The 22530-nt window shown below is 39.7% G+C and overlaps 1 protein-coding gene across 1 annotated transcript in view; it reads right to left on the bottom strand.

Moving 5' to 3' along the window:
• Nucleotides 1-587: 587 nt before the first annotated feature.
• The window catches only part of NKAIN2 (sodium/potassium transporting ATPase interacting 2), a 542543-nt gene continuing 520600 nt past the window's right edge, over nucleotides 588-22530 (bottom strand). The window contains exons 5-6 of the mRNA XM_012805160.1: nucleotides 5168-5249; nucleotides 588-962 (exon numbers count right to left, since the gene is read on the bottom strand). Coding sequence (XP_012660614.1) covers nucleotides 953-962; nucleotides 5168-5249 — 92 coding nt within the window. The 3' untranslated portion in view covers nucleotides 588-952. The remainder of the gene's footprint in view (nucleotides 963-5167; nucleotides 5250-22530) is intronic.

The raw sequence follows: 22530 nt of genomic DNA, 5'->3' as shown, positions 1-22530 counted from the left end.
GTGCAATAAATAAAATCAGTGAGTTAAACCATTTCTGCTTTCTGCTTCCAGTAGATGAATGGGTTTAGTGGATTAGTAAGTTTTACTTTGTCCCACCCCAACCCCATCAGAAGACCATATTTCACAATTATAAAGGTGTCGATTATTACTGTGGTTATCGTTAACTCGTCTCTTTTCGGCCACCGTGGAGGCTCTAGTGTAAAGCACTTCGCTGGCAGCGGGCGCTTTTCTTTTACAGACACACCACACTGGCGCTGCCGCGCTTTTCAGTGCTGTTCCTGGCCCTAAACACACGGACCGGAACTCATTCGGAATTAATAGCAGTGTGTTAGCCTAAAGGAAGTGCCTTGGGGACTTCTGCACTGAGATTCTCGGGCACGCAACGTAGGTGGGTTAAGGCAAGTCTGTACGGTACAGCCTTTTGGGGCAAACAATCTACCATTTCGGACTTCGGTTACAAGGTCATGATGGCATGTTTTGTTTGTTAGTTTTTGCAATTACATTGCCTAAGTAGCCGTGATGCTATCAAGATGTGCGGAGTGCAGAAGACCCAGCTCGCAAACTAACGTGCCCAGGATGACTTCGCGGCTCGCAGAGGCCGGCGGGCTGGGCTGCGGAGGAGTTAGGAGTGGCCAGCAGAGGGCACCATCGCACCTCCTTTTCCAAAGGCCTGGGAGAAAGGAGCCTGCTTTCAGGAAATCCAAGATGGGCGTGTCCTGCATATTTGTCTATTTCAGTTAGAGAGAGGAGGTCAAGTGGAATTGGTGTGTGCGTGTGTGTGCGTGTGTGTCCCCGCGTTCGCGTCTCAGTATAGTAGAGGCTTTGTGTTTGTTGTGTTAATATGTATATATGTTAAGATTCGGTTGCTTCTTGCTCTTCATAAAATGCAGGAGGCCACTGGGAAACAAGTTCTTTGAAAAGTCCATGAGCTGATATACTGAAGTCATCGGTATTATTTTGACCTAAGGTAGAGAAAAGAGGTTTTTAATCAGAGGGGGAGCTATGGGTGCCTGTTGCTCACCACCTTTTCTCACCTCTCCAAGCACAAGAGGGGACAAAAAGAATTCCCAAACTACCACGCCCCAAACAACTCCTCATTCCCCTCCCCTAAAAGAAGCACCACATTTGGGTTTTAAATAGACCGTTTTCCTCTCCTTTTCTTTTTCCTCAGTGCAACCCTCTGGGTGGAGAGGCCACTTACGGTGACTTAAAATCTATTTCTGGGGACAAATGAAATGAATATGTATTCCTGTATAATTAGGCTGCCAAAAAGAATGCAGTGTTTTCGGATGTTGTCTAATATACCTCAGGATGTTCTCATACTGCTGGGAGTCCAATCACATCTCTACTCAGTAGGGCATATATAGGGCAGTGGTAGTCAAAGCAGCTCCTTTGTTAGAAAATTAATATGAGGACAGGAGAATTTTTTTTTTTTTTTTTTTTTTTTTTGTGGAGCAACTTCATAGCTATTGATTTATTTCAAAGAGTTCTACCAGAATATAAAAACCAACAAGAACTGAAAATCTTTCCTTTGTTAGATGGGTTAGAGATAATCTGAAGAATTGGAAACCAATAATGTTCCCCCAACTTAAAAAAAATACAGAGGACTGTCTTGTTCATTACTACAGGGACTGAAACATGGCTGTGGCTGTAGGTCACAGGTGGCAGTGTTTTCAAAGCTTTGTCCAGGATCTTGGCCACAGACGATTTGCTGGTACAGTGGGAGCCCCACAGCTGAAACAGCATGTTGCTTTCTAAAGTCTGCTTTCCTTTTATTTATAAATAAAAGGAAGAGCTTTTATTTCCCATTTCTATATAATGTTGTTAGGGTGCTTGAACTGGCCCGTGATGTTAAATTACACTTACTTTACGAGACATATTTATGGCAGGTTGACAGGAGAAGGTACACTCCAAATGACAAAGACATAGGGGATGCTCAGGTCTCTGCCTCTCAGCAGGGGGATGAGGTTTGTAGGTGAATCGGTTTGGTTTTTTACCCAGTTTGAATAGACTGTGGCTCAGATGAGTTACAAAGTGGGAAAGGCCCTCATTCAATAGTGTATGATGTAAAATGAACGGGGAGTAAAGGAGATGCAGAGAAAGGAAGGGGCACAGTGACGTACGGGTATATGATAGTTGAGTTCGTATAAAGAGTAAAAATAAGTGAAGTAAAAGCCAGGGAATATGATATCAGGCCAAACTTACAATACATCTAAGAATTTAGAAAGAACAGGGAACTAAGGGGTCAGGAAAACTGCTTGATAACCTTGGCTGTGCCCTTAACAAGCTGTGTGACTTCTGTCTCTTTTTTTCTTGGCTTAGTACCCTCACCTGTAAAATAAAATCTTAGTGTACTAGGATGGGGCTACTATGGGATGTTGGGATGGTAGTAGTATTTCAACGAGTAATTTTTTTATGTGTTGTATTTCTAACTTTCTACATTTGAATTGTATTTGGCATTTCACTTAAGAGCAGTTAAGATTTGAAAGCTCTGATATAATTTTACTATTATCAGCCAGTAAAGAGGAAAACATATTTTTATCACTTTTAGTTGATACGTTAAGTATTCGATTTAACAAAATATTTCAAGTGTTCTATTTCACAGGAAGTCTTGTCCTCAAGGAATTTAATTCTAGATGGAGATACTTATCCTTGTGGAGTTCCTAAGGCAACATTAGAATTATAAATGCTTAATTTGAAAGAAAGCACTTGAGTATATGTATAATTAGCATTCTCATGTTATTTTATTATCACGGGTGATCTTTACATGAGGAGTTGCATATCATTTATTATACATAATCACATTTCATAATCATTCATATTGATCAAAACAGTGAAATGTTACGTGATATTGCCAGAAGAAAGCAATCACTAGCCTTACAGATGTTTTACTCTATTCCTGAGCACATATTGTTCAGGTTACTTGGGCTGATGCTATATATGTGATATACTGTTTACAGAGGAGATTCTTTGAAACTTATATACAGTGTATATGATATCTGACTTGACAGTCTTTTCATGAGTGATGGTTAATATGAACATTATTTATTCTGCTAATATATTTATTCAGCACCTACTATGTGATATGTTGTATATTTCATGTACTTTACATATATTTTTGGTATACTTTCCAGACCAATTGTAGGAAGTCTGTATGTTATTTTCTCTATTATACAGGTGAGGAAACTTAGGCCTGGTGAGATTAAATACAGTTATTCAAATACAGTTACATGCCCAAGGTTATAGAGAATTTAATCTCAGACAACAGTCTGCTTTGAAAAAGTCATGTTAACCAACTTGCCTGACTGCTTTGCTCTTTAATAATAGAAAACTTTTTAAAAAGGTTACAACAAAATATTGAGAAGAATGATAAAGTATTTAAAGGATTTCTCATCTGCTGGGTTTTTGGTAGCTACCAAGTCTTTCAGACTACTAAGCAACTGTAGTTCATGGCAAAAGAAATAAGACAGAAGTCTTAAAGGAAATAGATTAAGAAATATTTCCTAGTGGGAGCACATTTTGAGATAAAATTCAAAGGATGATGGTATTTCAAAGGGTGGAATTTGGAAAAATGATTGTTTTGTGTCAGGAAAATAATATGGAACAGTGGAAAAACACATGTCATATTTAAAGAAGCCAAACCCCCCCGCTCAGAGGTGTTATTAGGCTATTTATGCATCTTCAGGAGGACAGGGCCAGTTCTTACTCTTAGTACATTTTCCTAGCGTTGCTTAACTTGCTTAGCATCACCTGCATATGGTTGAGACTCAAAAGACATTAAGGTTCGCAGAGAAGAGACAGTATCTCAATAGGACGTGAAGGCCAGATCAAAGTGTACTGGCAAAGGACAGTAAGGAGTTTGAGCTTTGTTCAGTAGGTACTAGGAAGTCAGCAATACAGCTTTGGGGCAGGGAAGTGAAATTATCAGAATGGTATTTTAGGCAGATTGATTTGACAGCCATGTGGATAACAGGTAAAGATTCTGAAATCAGAAAGTAACTGAAAACTTAAGTTAACAGGAATGCATGCGTGAATTAGGACAGTGGTGAGAATGTCAGTAAAAGAATGTGTGATAGACTGTCTATAGAAGTCACGCTTTGAATGAAGCCAAAGGCTGGTTGATTTCTGAACTGGTGTATCCGTTGAATTCTGGACTAATAAAGTCTTTTTAATGAGTGGTATTAGCAAATGATTTCAGAGAACTACAGGGGACACAAAGAAGACAGGCATAGTTTTTCTCTTTTTAAAGAGAAGCTTATAAAGGGGGTGCCTGAAGATTACTCTTTTTGGAGGAGAAACTATGAAACTCCATTTATTATCCTACACACTAAATATATTAAAGGGTAAAATGACTTAATGGTGGAGGACAACGACAACAAACACATATCTTCAAAGAGAAGTTCACATTTCAGAAAATGGAATCTTACTTTCTATTTTGATCTTCGCTTGCAATTCAGCATATCACTTGATGCTGATATATAGAATTTGTTATCAGTTGTTATCCAAGGGAATTTGCCTAAACACAGATATAAAAATCAGGCTCTGATTGTATGTCTGCTCTCTTGAGTGCTAGAGTTAAGGGTTGATAAATTTCTGTGTTAATGTTCTAGTTCATTTTCACTTTCACACCAGAAAAATAGAGAAAGAGAATCGCTAGGTTTGTTTCTTTAAAATTTTTTTGAACACTATATATCCGTAGGGTGAACCTGCCATTGATCACGTAAATGAGTACACTTTTAAGAGTAACATGGAGGGCTGGCAAAAATTATGCTGAGACCACCAGTGTAAACTTGGGCTATTCTAGAAAGACCAGAACATAGAGTTTATCTATAGTTACATATAACTGCCTATGATGTTATATCATTTTCAAAGTATACAACTTTTGGATAATTCAAATAAGTGGTACATAATATAGGCTTTTGAGCCATGTAGGTAATGCTTATGTAAGATAAAGGTAACTTTAAAAATGACATTTCTGATAAATCAAATTAAAAAAATTACGAACAAAATGTTGTTAGAATTATCCCAGTCAAGAAGATATTACTAGGAGAGAAAATACTGGAAATATATAACTGAAGGAAAGCTGCATGCCATCTATTTTGTGCCTGGATACTTTGGATTGATCATCTTTTAGGATTCCAGAATACCTTCAATGCAAAGTACTTACATGTACATAGGCTGTAGCTGTAAATGAGATGTCTTCTGTGGACCTTGATAGCCATAAGAGTCAAAGCCACCTATGAAATCAACTGAGAAGGGATAATTGCCTTTGTTAGTTAACTTGTAGAAGAGATAAACATTAATGATCAAGGTCCCTCACAGATTATTAACATAAATATTTTAATAATCTACTAAATTACTGAAAGTAACAAGTTGTAAAGAAAAAGAAACTATACTTCTGAGCTAGTTCCTTCCAGGTAGTCCCCCCCCGCCAAACTATGATATATTCAATTATTACTTTACAAGAATCTATTCACTTGGGACAATAACTTATGTACTCCCTTAAGCAGCCAAGACCAAATTTGAGCAATAAAATTCAGTTGTGCATTAAAGATGCCATATGCCCTTTTTTGCTAGCCTCAAGATTTTCTGTAATATGTTGGGAATGTTTTAGTAGAAAAACAATGTTCTTCTTAGCAAAGTATCACAGGAATGGAAGAAAAAGTATCCAATGTACACAGCTCTTTTATGAAACTAATTTATAGCTCTCAAATGAAAGATACAACTTAATTCTAGCCCAAGAATATGGGGAGGGGGTGAAGAAGGGGAGGGGGAGAAGGGCAGCTGGGTGGTGGGAGGGTGACCAGAAAGATTACCTATATATCTGTCTAACAAGGGTACAAGTGAACTTTTCTAGAACTAGAATATAAATGTTTTGATACAATGACTATGTAAATGACATGAAATTTATGTGAACCAGCTTGATGAAAGTATTTCAAAATGTATATGAAAACACTACACTGTACCCCATGTTTGCATTAATGTATACAGCTATCATTTAATTTAAAAAAAATAAAAAAAAAAGAAAAACAATGATCTCTCACGTGAATGTACACCTATCTATCAGCCACTGCAGCACTAGTATATGTGCTATGATTAGCAAGTGTAAGGTGCTGTGATGGAGCCCTTGTGAATTAACTCAACGTGGCTGTCCCTGCCCTTATCTGATTTGCAATCTGAAACAAACTAAATATCCAAATAGTATATATTATCGATATTTAAAAAACAGTAAGCTATAACAAGAATTACTATGGTAGGCTGTATTTTCCAACATGGCTGCAGCAACATTTCCTATTCCGTGTGTTTTTACGGTATGACCTGGGCATTCTTCTCATCCGGTGGTTTGGGCGGATGCCTCTTCCTCTTAAACATGGGTAGAACTTTGTGGCAGCTTTGATTATGGTAGAAATGACACAATGTGACTTTTAAGGCTAGATCATAAAACCATCATGCACATCTCCCTTACTCATTTGGCATGTTCTTTCCTGGAACACAGCCACCATGCCATGAGGAAGCCCAAACTAGCCCGCATGGAGAGATCAATGGAAGATTACAGATAGGTGTTTCAGCCAATGGGCTAACCGAGGCTTCAGCTGATAGCTGTCATCCACATTCAGTTATGTAGAAAAAAATGATTCCAGAGCCCAGCTGTTGAGTCAACCCAGTCTTAGAATCTTCCCACTGTCTGGAACATTCTCAAGTCCTTGATATCAGAGAATAGACACAAGACCTCCCCATGATGCCTGTCTATTAAGTTACAGAATTTATGAGCATAATAAATGATTGCTTTTTACCACCAAGTTGTGGAGCATTATTATGTAGAGTGATAAATTCTAAGGTATACTGTGAAGAAGTTTTGCTTTTGTTTTTTATTTTTCATTTTTGAATATAGATGTTGTGTGGTGGGATAAAAGAGGCAAAACAACAAAGGCTGACAAAATAGATGACAGGAAGGAGGAATGGGAAATGGAGATAATTAAGATGCCCTGGGATACTCTTACTTTCTCTAGTATCTTATTCCATTGGCTTCCTTTGTCTAATTCTTGTTCTTTTGTTAATATCCTAGGCCTAGGGTATTAGAAATTAGAGCAGGATGTAAAATAACATACAGTCCATAGTATCTGTGTAATTGGGAAATTCTCATAAAGGACTTCATTTTTTAGAGCAATTTTGGCTTCAAGGCAAAATTGAGTAAAAAATATAGAGAATTCCTTTATATTCCTGTCCCCACACAAATACACCCTTTTCCCCTGTCAGCATCTTACACCTGAATGGTAAGTTTATCAGAATAGATGCTCCTACATTGACACATCATTATCACTCAAAGTCCATTATTTACATTTGGGTTCATTATGGGATTGTACATTCCATGGGTTTTTACACATTGTATGACATGTATCTACCATGATTGTATTATAGTAATTTCAGCACCCTAAAAAAATCTGTGCTCCACCTAATCATTCCTTCTTCCCCATTAGCCCTGAGAACCACTGATATGTTAAACTCTCTGTAATACAGTCAAACCTCCATAGTCGACCACCTGTCTGCATTGACCACCTTCATAACTTGACCTAATTTTCATAGACCAGACATGCATTGCGTGTACATATTAGTACAGTAGGCCTAGTTGACCACCTCATACAGTGACCAGTTTGTTATAGTCCATCAGGTGGTCAACTTGCAGAGGTTCTACTCTATTTCCTTTTTCAGAATGTCATAGGGGTGGAATACACAGTATGTAGCCCTTTCTGATTGGCTTCCTTCACTTAGAAATATGACTTTAGAGTTTCTCTAGGTCTTTTCATGGCTTGATAGTGCAAATCAAAGGCATTATAATACTTCTCTCAACACAATACAATTGTTGTGAGGATAGCATATAAGAAATGTAGGGCCCTGGATGAGGTAGAAGTAGAGAAGAAGAAAATTAAGAGCCCCTCACAAACTCGGGCTTTCTTTATAATTCTTCCAAGTAATGCAGTGTAGCAGAAAGCAACAGAACATTTTTAATTTGAACTGTAGAACTATACCAGGTGTTTTCAGAAAATGAATGGAAAGAGAGTAAACCTCTTTTCCCAATATTTGTACCTTGGTTAATATAAACAGTATCAGAAAAGAAATATATAATATTACAAGGTAACTATATTTAAAGATTATACTTTGAAAAATTATTGCTTAAGACTAGGGATTTATTATAGACAATGCCTAAATTTCTGTTTATGTTGGTGGGTTCTTATCCACAAGAGACCACTAGTCTGCAGAAAGGTATTCATGGGGTTAGAGCTCCATTGCTTTGACATTCTCTTTTAGCAGGATGTGTGGGCTAATCATGTGGATTAGAGTAGATCAGAGTCACAACAGATAAAAGCAAGAAGGTCTCCCTTCCTGAAATTGAGTTCCAATTCAAACTCCGGTTTATTAGTGTTGTTGTTATTATTATCACTGTCATTGTTTTTGACTTTAGATATTCTGAATATAATGTGCTATGATGAAGTCCTTTTGGTAATGTATTTTCCTGGCTATCACTGGGCTTCCTATCTCTGGATATTTAATTCTCCATGCTATACTTGGGAAATTTTTATCAATTATTTCCTCAAATTGGTTTTCTAAACTTTGATCTCTCTTTCCCTTTAGGAATATAAATAATTTGCAAGTTTGATCACTTTATGAAGTTCAAGATATCTCAAAAGATCTGTTTATTGTTTTTAATGCTTTCCCCCCCTTATTTTGTTTGACTGGATTATTTCAAAATACTTGTCTTCAGGTTCTGAGATTCTTTTTTCTGTTTGGTCCAGTCCACTATTTAAACTTTCAAATGTATTTGGTATTCCCTTCAATGAATATTTCAGCTCCAGAATTTTTGTTTTTGTTTTTTTTTAAGATGTTTATTTCCTTCATAAATTTATCATTCATATTCTGAATAGATTTTCTGATTTCTTTGTATTGTTTTCTAGATTTCTCTTCCATTTCAGTGAGCGTCTTTAAAATAAGTATTTAAAAATTTTTATCTGAAATTTTTAGGATTTTTTTTTGTTTGTTTGTTTCATTAGGATCTGTTGCTGGACAATTGCTGTGGTCCTTTGGTGTTGTCATATTTCCTTACTTTTTCCTGTTTCCTGTCCCTCCCAATGCATACCTACAAATCTGGTATAGCAGTCACTTTTCCCAATTTTTGGAAATTACTTTTGTAATTTGAAGAAGTTGAGTAGGACACTTTGGCTTTGATTTTGGGTGCCTATGGTAGGGTGATATCCATATAATTTCTTTAGCAGTACACAGGGCTGGTGGTGTTTGTGATTTTCTTGGAGGCTTAGGACATGCCTATTAGCTGAGGCTGTGGTAAAGTTTTGCTGGGAACTTGGACACTAACTTAGCCTTCTGCCCTTGGTGGTGACAGGAGGGGGATGAATGTGCCTGTTTTTAGGCTCTAGAGTAACTTGTGCTGGCTTGGGTATTAGTGGGTACTGGAGTGCTGAGACTTGGGCCTTTGTATAAGAGTGGTGGGTTGGGACTGTGGGTAGGTTTCAGTGATGCCAGTAGTGGTAGAGCAACCCATCAGCACTCACATGGTCTGTGTTATTGTTGCTGGATGCTGTGATGGGTTAGATTGGAAGTCTCACAGCTTCCTGTAGCAGGATAGTGGGTATTGTCTTAGGTGTGTTTGGGAAAACTTGGTCTTCTCAGTTCTCCTTGGCTGGGTGGGGGATGCTATCACAACAGCTCAAACTCTGCCTGAAGGTGCAGCCAATGTCAATATTAAACTCTCAAAATGGTGCCTTGGGCCTGTGACTGGGTGGGAGGGGGCCATAATCCCTTCTAGGCAAGCACTATGGGCCAGAAGCAGAGGGGAGAGCAGTCTACTCATGTCTCAGTCACACAGAGGCCTATTTAAAAGTGGTGGGTATTGTCTGAGGTGTGCATAGGAGAGCTTGATTTTCCTTCCCTCTCTGGCTAGGTGGCAGCTACAGCTATGTCTAAACTCAGTCTGAGGTTGGGGTGTAGCCCACCATTAAAATTTCAAATGGTACCTTGAGGCTCTGGCCAGATAGAGTTGGGACCCTCCCAAGCAAGTAGAGTGGGTACAAAGCCATGGAGACTAACGTTCATTCGTGTCTCAATCTCATAGCAGCCCAAGCAAGGTGATAGGACCTGCTAGAGGTGCATGTGAGTGCCCCTCTTCAGCTTGGAGCAGAGCAATGGCAGTAGCAAGTTCTACAGATTCCTGGTATCTAGGCTTTCAGAATGGCACCCTGGTGACGCTGCTCCAGACTTGTATGTTTCTGGGATTGCTTGAGGGTTTCCTTTCTGGAGCAACGTCTCTGTGCAATCTCTAAGCAGCTCTCTATGTCAAGCCTGCAGCATGCTTGGGTCAGAGAGCTCAGACTATGGAGCTTTGAGTTTTTCCTCCCTCATTGTTTTCACATCTCCAGGAGCTCCTCCAAGCTCTCTGACTGGCCAAGTTGCCTTCAGTCTTCTCTTTACTTACTTCTGGTGCCTCCCATCACTTCTTTGGTGGATCCTAGCATTGCCTCCTAGAAAATTTGTTTGAAATGTGAGTACCTACTTACTATTCTAGTTCTTGTCTGTGGAGGAGGTGCGTACTACCTGCATCTAGTCAGCTATCTTATGATTTTTTCAGAACACCAAAGATACATTTAGCAGTCTTTTCTTCTGAAAATTATTTATATTCTCTGCCTCATCTTGTATGACTCTTATTACAATGATGATTTTCAAAATAAGGAAAGACGTTTTCTTGTAGCACCTTGGCATGTTGTTTTTGCCATTTCATGCTTAACAGAACATGTGGCAGACAGATAGGTATTACCGACGGCCTGAATTTGAATTAGGAGAATGAGGTAGAAAAGCCGTCAATGAAGACAAGATCATGGATAAGGAGGTAGAAAACACAGGACATGGTATTTTTTTTTGAACATAGAAAAAGGGCAGGAAAAGGAAAGATTCAAAGTTGACTCTCAGACGTTTTTCAGTCAGTGGAATGGTGCTACTTTTAACAAAATCAAGGAAAGTATCAAGAGGGAGTTGGTGTTTGGCTTCCTTTTGGAAATGTAATGTTCAAGTTGTAAGTAACGCGTCTAAGAGAGGGACAAGTGGGGACTTGCAGGGATTTTAGAGAGTAATTGATTTCTCTTCAGTCAGCTTTATTTTGCTTCATTGCAACCTGTCTTTACCTGACATACTATAAATCTACTTGTTGTTTCTTTTTTTTTGACAGAGTCTCACTCTCACACCCTGACTAGAGTGCCTTGGAATTATAGTTCACAGCAGTTTCAAGTTTTTAGGCTCAAGTGATCCTCCTGCCTCAGTTTTTCTATTTTTAGTACCGACCAGGTCTCACCATTGCTCAGGCTGGTCTCCAACTCCTGAACTCAAGCAATCCATCCACCTCGGCCTCCCAGAGTGCTAGGACACAGGCACGAGCCACTGCCTCCAGCCCCTTGTTTATTGATTGCTTCCACTATCTAATGTATACGCTATGAGATTAACTATTTTCTATTATTTAGAAATAAATTTATTAGTCCCCAAACCCAGAACAGTATCTGGCTCATGGAAGATACTCAATAGGTGAATTTTACTTTATTTATTGAATAAAGTCTGTAGACGCTTTAGAATATAAAAGAAAGTAAGAAAATTGACTGGAGAATGGAAGATGCCAGTAAATCTTCCATGAAATTTGACTGAATACTTCTGTCCTTTCCTCTATAAGGCTTTGAATGATAATAAAGAGAAAACCTTTTATAGGTGACCTAGACTCGAGAGTTGTTGCTGGGTGCTCTGAGATAAATAAAAGAAACGTTTCGATACTAGTGGGATGAAGCCACCATGCCATCATTTTTGGCAAAGAGATGCAGAAAGAAAGAGGTTAGGATATGCTGTAGCATTAACATGAGTAGAGTAAGAGGGTTGTTCACTGATGAATGCTACTGAGTGTTGCAAATGATGATAATTGGTAGGAAAAACATTGTTCTCTTTCTGGCCGGTTCCTAAGATCCTTAGTAGAGACACACCACTTGGGAGGAGGTGACAACATAAAATTTATACTTGCACAATCTCTGCTGAGTTTTCTGAAGATAACTCAATTTTTTTAAGAGCTTTTTTGAGCTGTAATTGATAAAAAAGAAACTGTACATATTTAAAGTATACAATTTGATGAGTTTGGGCATGTGCAGATGCAGGAAGCTATTACCACAATCAACATGAGAGACATGCATGTGGCTCAGCACCTGTAGCTCAGTGGTTAGGGCACCAGCCACATGCACCAGGGCTGGTGGGTTTGAACCTGGCCCAGGCCTCCTAAACAACAATGATAGCAACAATAATAAAACAGCCAGGTGTTGTGGTGGGAGCCTGTAGTCCCAGTTACTAGAGAGGCTGAGGCAAGAGAATCACTTAAGCCCAAGACTTGGAGGTTGCTGTGAGCTGTGATGCCACAGCACTCTACTGAGGGGCGACATAGTGAGACTCTGTTCTACCTAGGGAGACATAGTGAGACTCTGCCTCAAAAAAAAAGAAGATAAGAGATATATCTGCATCTCCAAAGGAAATCTTAGGAATATTATTTTCTTTGCAAGTGTTCAGTGTTCTCTCTTGGCTATAGTTTTCCCATCTGCAACATGGGTATGTTGATATCTACTGACTTATGGAGGCATAAGGAGGTTACATTATTTTAAATTAGTAAAGTGCCACATCAATTCAATAACTATTTTTAATAACATTAATAATAGTTAGCTTGGTACTTGGTAATGGTAATTTATAAGTTTCCCTATTATTGAGAAAAATTTTTCTTAGCAAAAATATGCCTTTTGAATAAGTATTCCTTGCTAATATATATTTCCTATGGTGAGGCTCCCTTTTATTTGCAATTTTCATCATGAACACTAAGTTTACCAAACGTAAAATTGCCTTTGAAAATACACGCTGGCAGTGAGGTATTGTAACATTAAATCATCACTTGATTCTTGATGACAAAGCCATTAGTCAACACACTCTTTTTTTGGAGACAAAGTAGGAAAAATCCTTGAGGGGAAATTATAAAAAAGTGGTTCACAAAAAGCTAAGCCTAAATATGTAGAAGAACTCATTGAAAGACATTAAAGAATTTGTGTGGGCCCATGAAAATTAGAATGTCTTTCCATTATGTCTGCAAGTATGAATTTCAAGGGTGCTTACTTCTAGTTGCACAAAACGAATTAAGAACATAATCAACCATACGCCAAATTGAAAAGAACTACCTTTCTCCCTCCAAGGTTTCCTTGGTGGCAGCAATTCCAGCTGACTGTGTGAATGTAAGGTACTCAGTCTGGGCTAAAATCTCTAGGTGGATGCTGAGAATTTTTTTTTCTTCTGATTAGGAAAACATAATCTGTAGGAAGGGGTCCTTTATCTTGTTGTTACCTGAAAGGTCGCCCCAGTGTTGCGCTACACAGGGCTTCCAGCAGGCAGAACACGCCTGGAATGAAATGAGACTTACTATCTAAATCACTGCAGACGCTTCACTTCCTAATCTTGTTCATCAATTGTAATTTCTCAGGGTTTTAGAGTTCCATTTTTCATGTTTTCTTCTTACTTATATCGAAAGCAGAACATTACTATTTTAAACACATTCACATATGCTAAAAAAGAATTAAAGTGAAAAGTGTTAAGGACAATGATATCATAATGGATAAAATATTTTTTTTTTTAGTAAGAAGTTGTTTGAGTAATCACTTTAAGATTTTTGTTCTAAAGACCTAATAAAAAATGAAGTTAAGCTCTACTTGATAACGATTCTGGCTTGTTGCTCTTGTTTCTTTCTGCTAATCTCAGTGAGGGCAATGCCTTAGGTGAGATTTTAGGTAACGCAGGATGGTTTTCTGCTGAGACCAACTAGGATCTGATTGGTTCCAGATCGTCTCCTAATAATATCATGCACCACTTGATACCTGCTGGGGAGCTGTGAGGCAGCCTAAGGACCGGGGGCTTTGGAGTCAGGAGACCTTCGATCAGGTTGTGCCTTTATTCTTACCAGCACTGTGCCCATAAGCAGGTCACAAGTGCTCTGAGCCTTAATTTCTTCCTCTGCGAAGGAAGGATAAAGCCATTTCAGCTTCACAGGGTTAATGAGGGGATCAGGTGTCACATGTGTGTAAAACTTAGAAGGATTTATATTAAAATACACCGAGTAGATTTGGAATCTCATCTCTTTTTGAAAAGGATTTATACAAAAGGAATGATTGGAGTTAAGCTTTAAAATAAATATTTAGGCTCTTTAATGAGAATTTAGAATTTCTCAGGCCAGGAGGATAGATGGAGATACAGCTCAAAGAAGAGAACTTTGTATGAGAATCTGCTAGAATTCAAGTGCAGAAGTCACCAGCAGAAGTTGAGGGGAGCTGGGGTAGATCAACAGTCACCCTCCTCACTTTGCTGGCAAACTGTGGTGACAAGAAGGAGGAGTAGCCTGTGTGACACCTGGAGGAAAAAGGAAGACTCTTTGTATTAAAAAGTTACTCCACAGAACGGAATTTGCATATTTCAAATGCTCCTGGAAGCCACCTATTTTATCAGAAAGAACAGAGAGAGGCCAGGACTGTCCTGGGTTGTGGTCTTTGAGGCTTTAGCATGTCTGCAGGCAAGAACGAGCTGTCCAGTGGTGTGGTCAAGTATGATATAAAGACACCAAGAGCTCGGGGGTCTGGAGGGGTCAGAAGGGGATGAGGTCAAAGCACGATGGATGGATTACTTTACAGAGAAGCCTGCCTGTGCCTCTTAGACTTGGGCAGCATTGCAAGGGGACAAAAGAATAATTTTCCCTTATAGAGATGTGTTGAGGTTTGCGGGAGAAATAAAATTTTATGTTTGGTATCTTTGACTTTCTCACGTTTGAGTACTTGCTTTAAGGAGCTTGGAAAGGGTTGGAACAGGTCCTGTGGCCAGGGTGCCACATGTTAGCAGGAGAGCAGTGTGAGCCTGGTTGTGTAGAAGACAGCATCTGGTTGAAGGTGACAAGCACACATGTGTGGGTCTGGTTTAGTGATGTTCTCTAGCAATGCACAACCATCCAGAATTAAAAGTGGCCAAATTGAGTGTGTCATCAGGCATGGGTTGAAAACGCAGGCAAAAAGGCAGTGCAAGCGAGGAAGGAGAGGGCCAAGGAGGCCATCACTGCTTCGCTAAGCCTGGAGATTGGTAATGCGGAGGGAGATCCCAGGCCTGAGAGAGACATAGGTTCCAGGGGAGGGAGCTCCCAAATAAGAGTGAAGAACAATTTCTCCAAAGGAGAGGCAGGAGGATGAGGAGAAAGCAAATAGGGGTTTACAGTAAGGCTGAGGATTTCAGACTTGGCCATCTTAGAGAAGCTGCCTTCTCCTGAAGGTGATCCACCTGCGGCATCTCCAGTCAAGCAAATGAAAGGGGCAGATGAAGTGATGGTGTTAAAAATAACCACACAGAACCCACTTCCATCTTCAAATCCTTTTGGAAATCACATTCGACACGGCAGACAGAGGACGGAATCCTCCTGGTTTGTGGTTTCTGAGGCTTTTGCATGTATGAGGCTGAAGGAGCTTCCTGATTGTGTGGTCAGCTTACCCCCCATGATGAGAAGAGGGAAGAGCTGAGAAGGTGAAGAAATTACAAAGCTCGAGTCAGAAAATTGTGTATTCACGTGTCTTTGATGCTTCCAATAGAGCTGGAGAAGCATGCAGAATGTGATGAAATCACCAAACCAACTTCACTCTTAATGTGCCTGGGCTGACTTCATGCCGTGCCATTCGGATGGATCCGGTTTACCAGTCTTGGTTTTGTTCTCCCACGCTGGAATTGCTTTCAATTAGATATGACAAGCCTTTCAGATGAAATTGGAGGAAGCAGTTGTTACAAGCTTCAGGTGAGCTCGTTAGACGTGACTGGGTATGTCATGTCTTCTCAGGTGACAGCCAGGATATATTTAGAATGCACAGCCCATTCACATGCAGAAATTTTAATTAGGATGGTGGGTACATTAATGTATGCGTATTTAGGGAAAGAAAAATAAAGCAGGCATGCTCTGATCGCCTATTAGAGAAATAGTCTTCACCTTGTAATTTTTGCTAACATAATCTTTGTATCATTTTGCAGCCTCGAGAAAGGAAAATCACAAAACTCCTCTGCCTAAATTAATCATCTTTTAGAGCAACAACAGCAGTTTCAGGAAAGAGAATGTCCAGTGGTTATTCCACCCTGCTTACCGGTACATGGGAAAATTGAAATTAGACTTGTTATATGGAGCTCATTAAAAGCACTTAAGCTCATACCTGGGTGAATTATTGTGTACTGAGGGTCATTATGAATCCAAAAGGTAATCCTCCTTAAAAAAGAAGAACTCTGAGTTTCGTTAAATTCTACATAGCCTTCTGATTTATCCTTTAGGTTAGCTGAAATGTCATGTCTTCAGGGAAGAACGTCATTGTCTTCTAAACTACATGAGATTTCTTTGAGGTCATTCCCACAGTACCCCCTCCTTTCCATGTCTGAACTCTCACCGTGTTTCACTGCAATTCCTTTTTCGAGGGGGTAGAGTATGAATTGTGTGTTGGAAAGTAGGTACCATAAAGGCAAAGACAGCTCTTCTTTTGGTCCCCTGCTTCATCCCTTGTGGCTAACACACAGCCCACCACAGAGTGGCTCTCCATAATTATTTGTTGCAAGAATCTGTCTCAGGTATCACAGGGAAGTGATGTGAAAAGATACTTAGGATCTGGAGACTTAAGTTCTCTGCCCAGTCCTGTCTCTAATTGGTTGCTGGCCTTTAACAAGTCAATTCCAGTGCTCCTTTTCTCCATTGCAAGATTAGGGGATCATAGTTAGGCAATTGCTAATATCGTTTGTAATATTTATGCTTCTGCATCATTGGAGATTCGAGGATATGGATATTCAAGGATTGATTTACATACCTACAGTAGCAATAAAATATTTAAAGTGAGCAAATGCAGAAAAGCATCATGAATGGGAAAAAAATGCTGCCAGGGAGTTATTTCCCTCTGGCTTTTTCTATTATGCATTGATTTTACTAAGCGAGTTTCTAAAAAGGTGAGCTGCAGAATGTATATGGCAACTGGAAACTTAGGCATGACAATTCTCAGTGGGAAAACAGAGGGATGGAAAAGGTGGGGCCTGGAAGAGCAGAACAGGGTTGACAGGCTGGGAACCAACAGACGTACTGTCCCCCATTCAATTTAATTGAATGGCGAAGATGGCTGGTGTATGGATGTGTGACCGTGTGCCTCCCTTTGCTGCTCCGCTCTTGGGAATTCCTTTAACATCAACTTCATTAGTTACAAAGGCAGCAATCCATATCCAATTTTCTTTTTGTGTCAGGATTGTTCATGTATAAAGTAGGCTCCTTTGTAGAAAACATTTGCAATTAAGCCTATAAACAAACAAACAAACAAATAAATAAATGCGAACGTTGCCCTGCCTGCCCCAGCCCACCCTGCTGACTTTGAGGTCTGGCCACCATCTATTTTATACAAAAATGAACTGAAATTACCACTTCGGACCTAACCTAATTTTCGAGTGATAATAGGCATAGATTCCCAGAAGCACTCTATGCCTCTTGATAGTAACATCCTAATTTCCTTTCCTGGTAAATGTTTTAAATAAGATTTTAGCACCAAAGGAAATTAGCCTTTAAATTAATCATAATTATAAAATGCCATCACTGATTTTTGTCTGCAGCCTAATTACTTTCTATTATTTAAACAAACTGCTCCTCCTGTGAGCTTTAAGTTTGTTTCTCTTTAGCTCCCTGCCACACAATGCCAACTAATCACAGGGGAGGCCCCCCTGAATATCTTCTGCTGCAGCAGACTCATTTAAATGTCATACAGGATTGAGGGGTCACCCAAGCCCACTTATTTACAAGGCCTTCTTTCAATGGTAGAAGGCTGCTTTACTCAGACGTTTCTTTTCTTTCTTTCTTTCTTTTTTTTTTTTTTGAGAAAGCATCTCAAGCTGTCGCCCTGGATAGAGTGCTATGGGTGTCATAGCTCATAGCAACCTCCAGCTTGGGTTTAAGTGATCCTTTTGCCTCAGCACTTTCTATTTGTAGTAGAGAGGGCAGGGGCTTTCGCTTTTGCTGAGGCTGGTCTCGAACTCGTGAGCTCAAGCAATCCAACCCCCTCAGCCTGGCAGATCTGAGGATTTACTCAGATGTTTCTTCCTGTATATTTGGTGGCCTTTCTTAGAGATACAGTGTTTCCTAGTCCTTCTGCTGTTAAAAGGGAGATCACTGATCCCAGCCTTCTGTTTTTATTAGATGCCTCTTCAAAACAAAAGCACCACTGGTCATCAGGAAGTGAGCACCAGCCAACATCATTCATCAAAAGACTGGGTGTTGTTTTGTGAGCACGTCTCTGATTGGGAGCCTTCTGGAGAGGCTTTGGCTTCCTGAGCCAGCTCTTTGCTCCACCCCCATTAGTTCTCTCTGGGTGGGACTAAGGGATCTTTGCAACTTTATTTTGTGAGTGGGTACGTCCACACCCTGGTGCTAAAATCATCCCACTTTTCTGCCACTTGGGCTGCTTTCTTTCTCATGTCATTATCCGTGAGTGCGTAGAAAGACATGGTGAGGGAGTTAAGTACAGAACACCAGTTACAGGTGGCCTGGGTGTCTGTGTAAGAGGGAGAAGCAGACTAATCAAAATAGAGGATTTTTCTTTGGATCATTTCTGTAAATGTCACCACTGTTTCCTCCTTCAGTTCATACACTCTGGCTTTCTTTTCTTTTAAGCCTGATTAAAACAGCTTCAATATTTTTTTATCAACCAGATAACTTCAGTTCATCCTGCCAAGAATATTTTCTGCATAATACTGTGTGTATCTTCTATTGCCAGTTAGTTAGAGACTCTCCTCTGCTTACTTGAATATCTTCACCTGATTGTTCTGAATCAACAGAGGTTAGATAATGGATTAATTTATTTCCCCTCATGTTTTTTATTTGGAAGCATTAGATTTCTTTAAAGATGAGCATTGTGTGCATGGGTGTGAATGTGCCAGTGAAAAGCAATGAGACACTTTGCTAAGAAGAATATGTTCCTGAGTGGCACCTGTGGCTCAGAGGAGTAAGGCACCGGCCCCATATACTGGAGGTGGCGGGTTCAAACTTAGCCTGGCCCAAAACATCAAAAACTGCAAAAAAAAAAAAAAAAAGGCAATGTAGTATAATAAAGGACATACTGTGAGAGAAGGGGAAAATAGTGAATGTTGAAGAATCAGACTCAGTTTTAGCCTGAATACCCAAATTTTGGAGTAAATAATTTAAAAAAATTAAAATAAAAGTAATTTGGCTATATTGGGTCAAATAAAATTTATATTATTAAAATTAAAAAAGATAGCGCTCCTGTGTTTTCTCCCAAGCAACCACAAGAGGGAGCAATTTAATAGTAGACTGAAAAAGAGACCAGAGCTGGCTAGTTTGGGGAGACTGTGAGGATGGTTATGTGTCACTCTTAGAGAATGTGACTGAGAGGAACTTGCATGATTGACAAGAGGCATAGGCATATGTAGGTCATTTGTCTCAGGCGATGATCACTTATTCAGTTTTATACATGACAATGCATCTTTTTCCCTTTTCTTCAATTTGTTCAGAAAATGACAAAGGTGCTTTATTCTGATTGGTTATTCATTTATTTACAATAAATCGGAAGTCTAAGGAGATGTCGAATTTCTTTAGCAGTTTCCATATAGTTCAATTTTTTTTTGTGGAGACCCAATTCATTCATTTATTTCCCAAATACTTTCTGAGCCCTCCTCCAGGATGGGGAAGCTGTACGAGCTGAATACACACAGGGAATAAGACAGGTGTGGATCCTGACAGCATCTCCTAACCCTCTTTCACCCTGAGGGATTCCGTATGTATGATATTTGGATGTTGGAAGTTCCCAAATGAGCTCAGTGACTTTCGGCAAGTCATTTAATCTTTATGAGTCTATAAAATTAAAGTGATGAAATAGAACAGTAGGCCGTTTTCCATATTTTTAAACTCTGTGGAATTCATGGTTCAAAAAAATCTTTATCAGAATAGGATATGCAATTAAGTACATGTGGAGCATCTTTGCTTTGGAGGAAGCATGTAGGGAAAGTACAAAGTGACACCTCCTTTCACTTGGGCCCCCCATGGATTCGGTAGGGCGTAGCTAGAGATTAGAAGCATTCAAAGTCTAGAACCTCAGGCTTTAATAATATGTGGTCCTGTTCAGAGATGGGGAAAGAAATGGCAAGTTTTGGTTTGGTGGGAAGCTGGCAGATATGGACAAGATGATTTTGCTTAGTTACTTTCAAATTCCTAAAACAAATGTTATAAAGAGAAAACAATATGATACTAATGATAAAAATATATTTGACTGCTTAAGTATAATACTCAATAAGTTAAAATAGACAGATCCTTCTTGCAACGCTGCTTGTCAACCTGGCACCCAAGAGCATGGTAGTTTTTTGAAGAGGTTAGGTTAGTTTCAAGAGTGAGTTATAAACAATAAGAAAGCAAGCTCAGGTTGCCAAAGAGAATGTATGTTATGGGCCTAACCACGAGATGGGAAGAATGATAGATATGTAATAGATAGATAGATAGATATAGATGAAAAAAAGGAAGGAAGGAAGAAGATATAAAGAAGGAAAAAAGGAAGGAAGAAAGGAATAGCAGGAGACATTATATGTCAAAATGGTAACTGAGATTCAAAGCCCCAAATTATGGGGTCATTTTCATTTTTTGTTTATTTGTATTCCCTATACTTTCTGTAATAAACACATATTCCGTTTTAAGCAGGAAGAAGTAAGTATATTTTCCTTATCCCATTGGTGGAAGTATGGACTCAAAGAACTGCATTCAAATCTGGCGACCCTACCAAACCGCAGATGTGATCAAACCATACAGGACGGAGTTGACTATGTGGAAGTGGCCAGCTGGCTTCAGAAGAAAAATCAAATAATAGAAAAGTATTAGCTTCAGAGACGCGAATAATTTCCTGTGGTTTTCTTTTCAAATGAAAGAGTCAATAAATCAATTGTGACCGTTATCCCAAGGCCAGCAGATTTTGAAGAATTCAGGACAGGTTTTTATGCATTTGTGATTCCTTGGTGGGAGCATGCCAGTGTCTAACTCCAAATTTAAGCATCTAGAATTCACTTTTCAATATTGCTTTCAAAATCATTCCCTTGGGATATGCGTTTTAAGATGACACTCTACATCTTTCTTTAGATGATTTCAATATTTAATAACATTTGCAAATACATTGACTCTCTTTTAGGAACTAGAGTGACTACTTAGAAAAATGGACCCGTTTGCTGGAGGACCAACATTTAGTGTAGTTTAACCGTCAAGCTAAAGATTTAGAAGAAGACATAATAAAAATTGAGAAATCACATGATGACGTTTTTTCCCCCATTGTGGATTAGTGATATTTTCCACGGCCGCATGGCTTCCTTTTAACTGTCACAGCTAACAATGTTAATGAAGCAGAGAGGAAAATTCTGAGTTCTATTACTGTGAGTAGACACCTGACTGCGGCGCGGAAGGGCTGAGGACGATGTGAGAGAGAAGAGCTACATTTATGATAAGAGGCACATCCGAACAGGAATCTCCGAACATTTCATTTCCTTCACAGAGTATTGTAAAATAGAACAACGACAGGGGAATAGAAAAGACTGGAGGCCACAAGGAACACTCCGCGCGCGTCTGGTGACAGATGAGACAGCGACCGGCCCTGCCACAAAAGCAGCACAGCGAGCTGCCTGCTCTCCCAGAGAAAGCCTTTTCTCCTAAGATAGATCGCAGCCTTTGTCTGAACAAACAGACAAAAGTATGTTGTGAAGGTTGCCCCACTCAGACAGGGTTCCTGGGTCAAGGCGCACCCTCTGGGGCAGGGGTCCCCGCTTTTTTTCTGGTGAAGAGCTACTCATCTGAAGGTGGATCACCCCACAGCAGGAGACGCTGAGCGGAAACTCCTGGAGGGGGTGGTGAGCACGGGGCTGGCCCCACAGCCACAGCCTCGAAGCCTCCTGCCCACAGGTGTTAGATGGGCCTGTGAGCTGCTGGAGCCCCACCCTGTGCCCCATAGATATTTTCAAGTGTGCAGGGACCACATGGTGTATGTACCTTGGTTTGGGTCTGGCTGTGATGGACTGAATTGTCTCTCCCCACCCCCACATTCCAAGACACAACTCTCTATGTGATTATATTTGGAGATGGCCCTTTAATAAGAAGTTATTAGGGTTAAATGAGGTCACAAGGTTAGGGCCCTACTGTCCTACTCCAATAGGACTGGTGGAAGAGACAGGAAAGAGAAAAAGTTGTGAGGACACAGCAAAAAGGGGTTATCTTCAAGCCATGGATGGAGGATTTAGGATAAATCCAAACTGCAAACACCTTGATCTGGGATTTCCGGCTTCCAGAACCATGAGAAAATAAATCTCTGTTTTTAAAGATGCCTAGTGTGTGGTATGTGGTTATGGCAGCTTTCACCAACTAATCCATGAGGAAGGAGCATACTCCTCTCC

This window comes from Otolemur garnettii, unplaced genomic scaffold, assembly GCF_000181295.1.
Source record: "Otolemur garnettii isolate 467f Iridium unplaced genomic scaffold, OtoGar3 scaffold00002, whole genome shotgun sequence".
NCBI lineage: Eukaryota > Metazoa > Chordata > Mammalia > Primates > Galagidae > Otolemur > Otolemur garnettii.
This window is presented reverse-complemented; position numbering and strand designations above follow the sequence as displayed.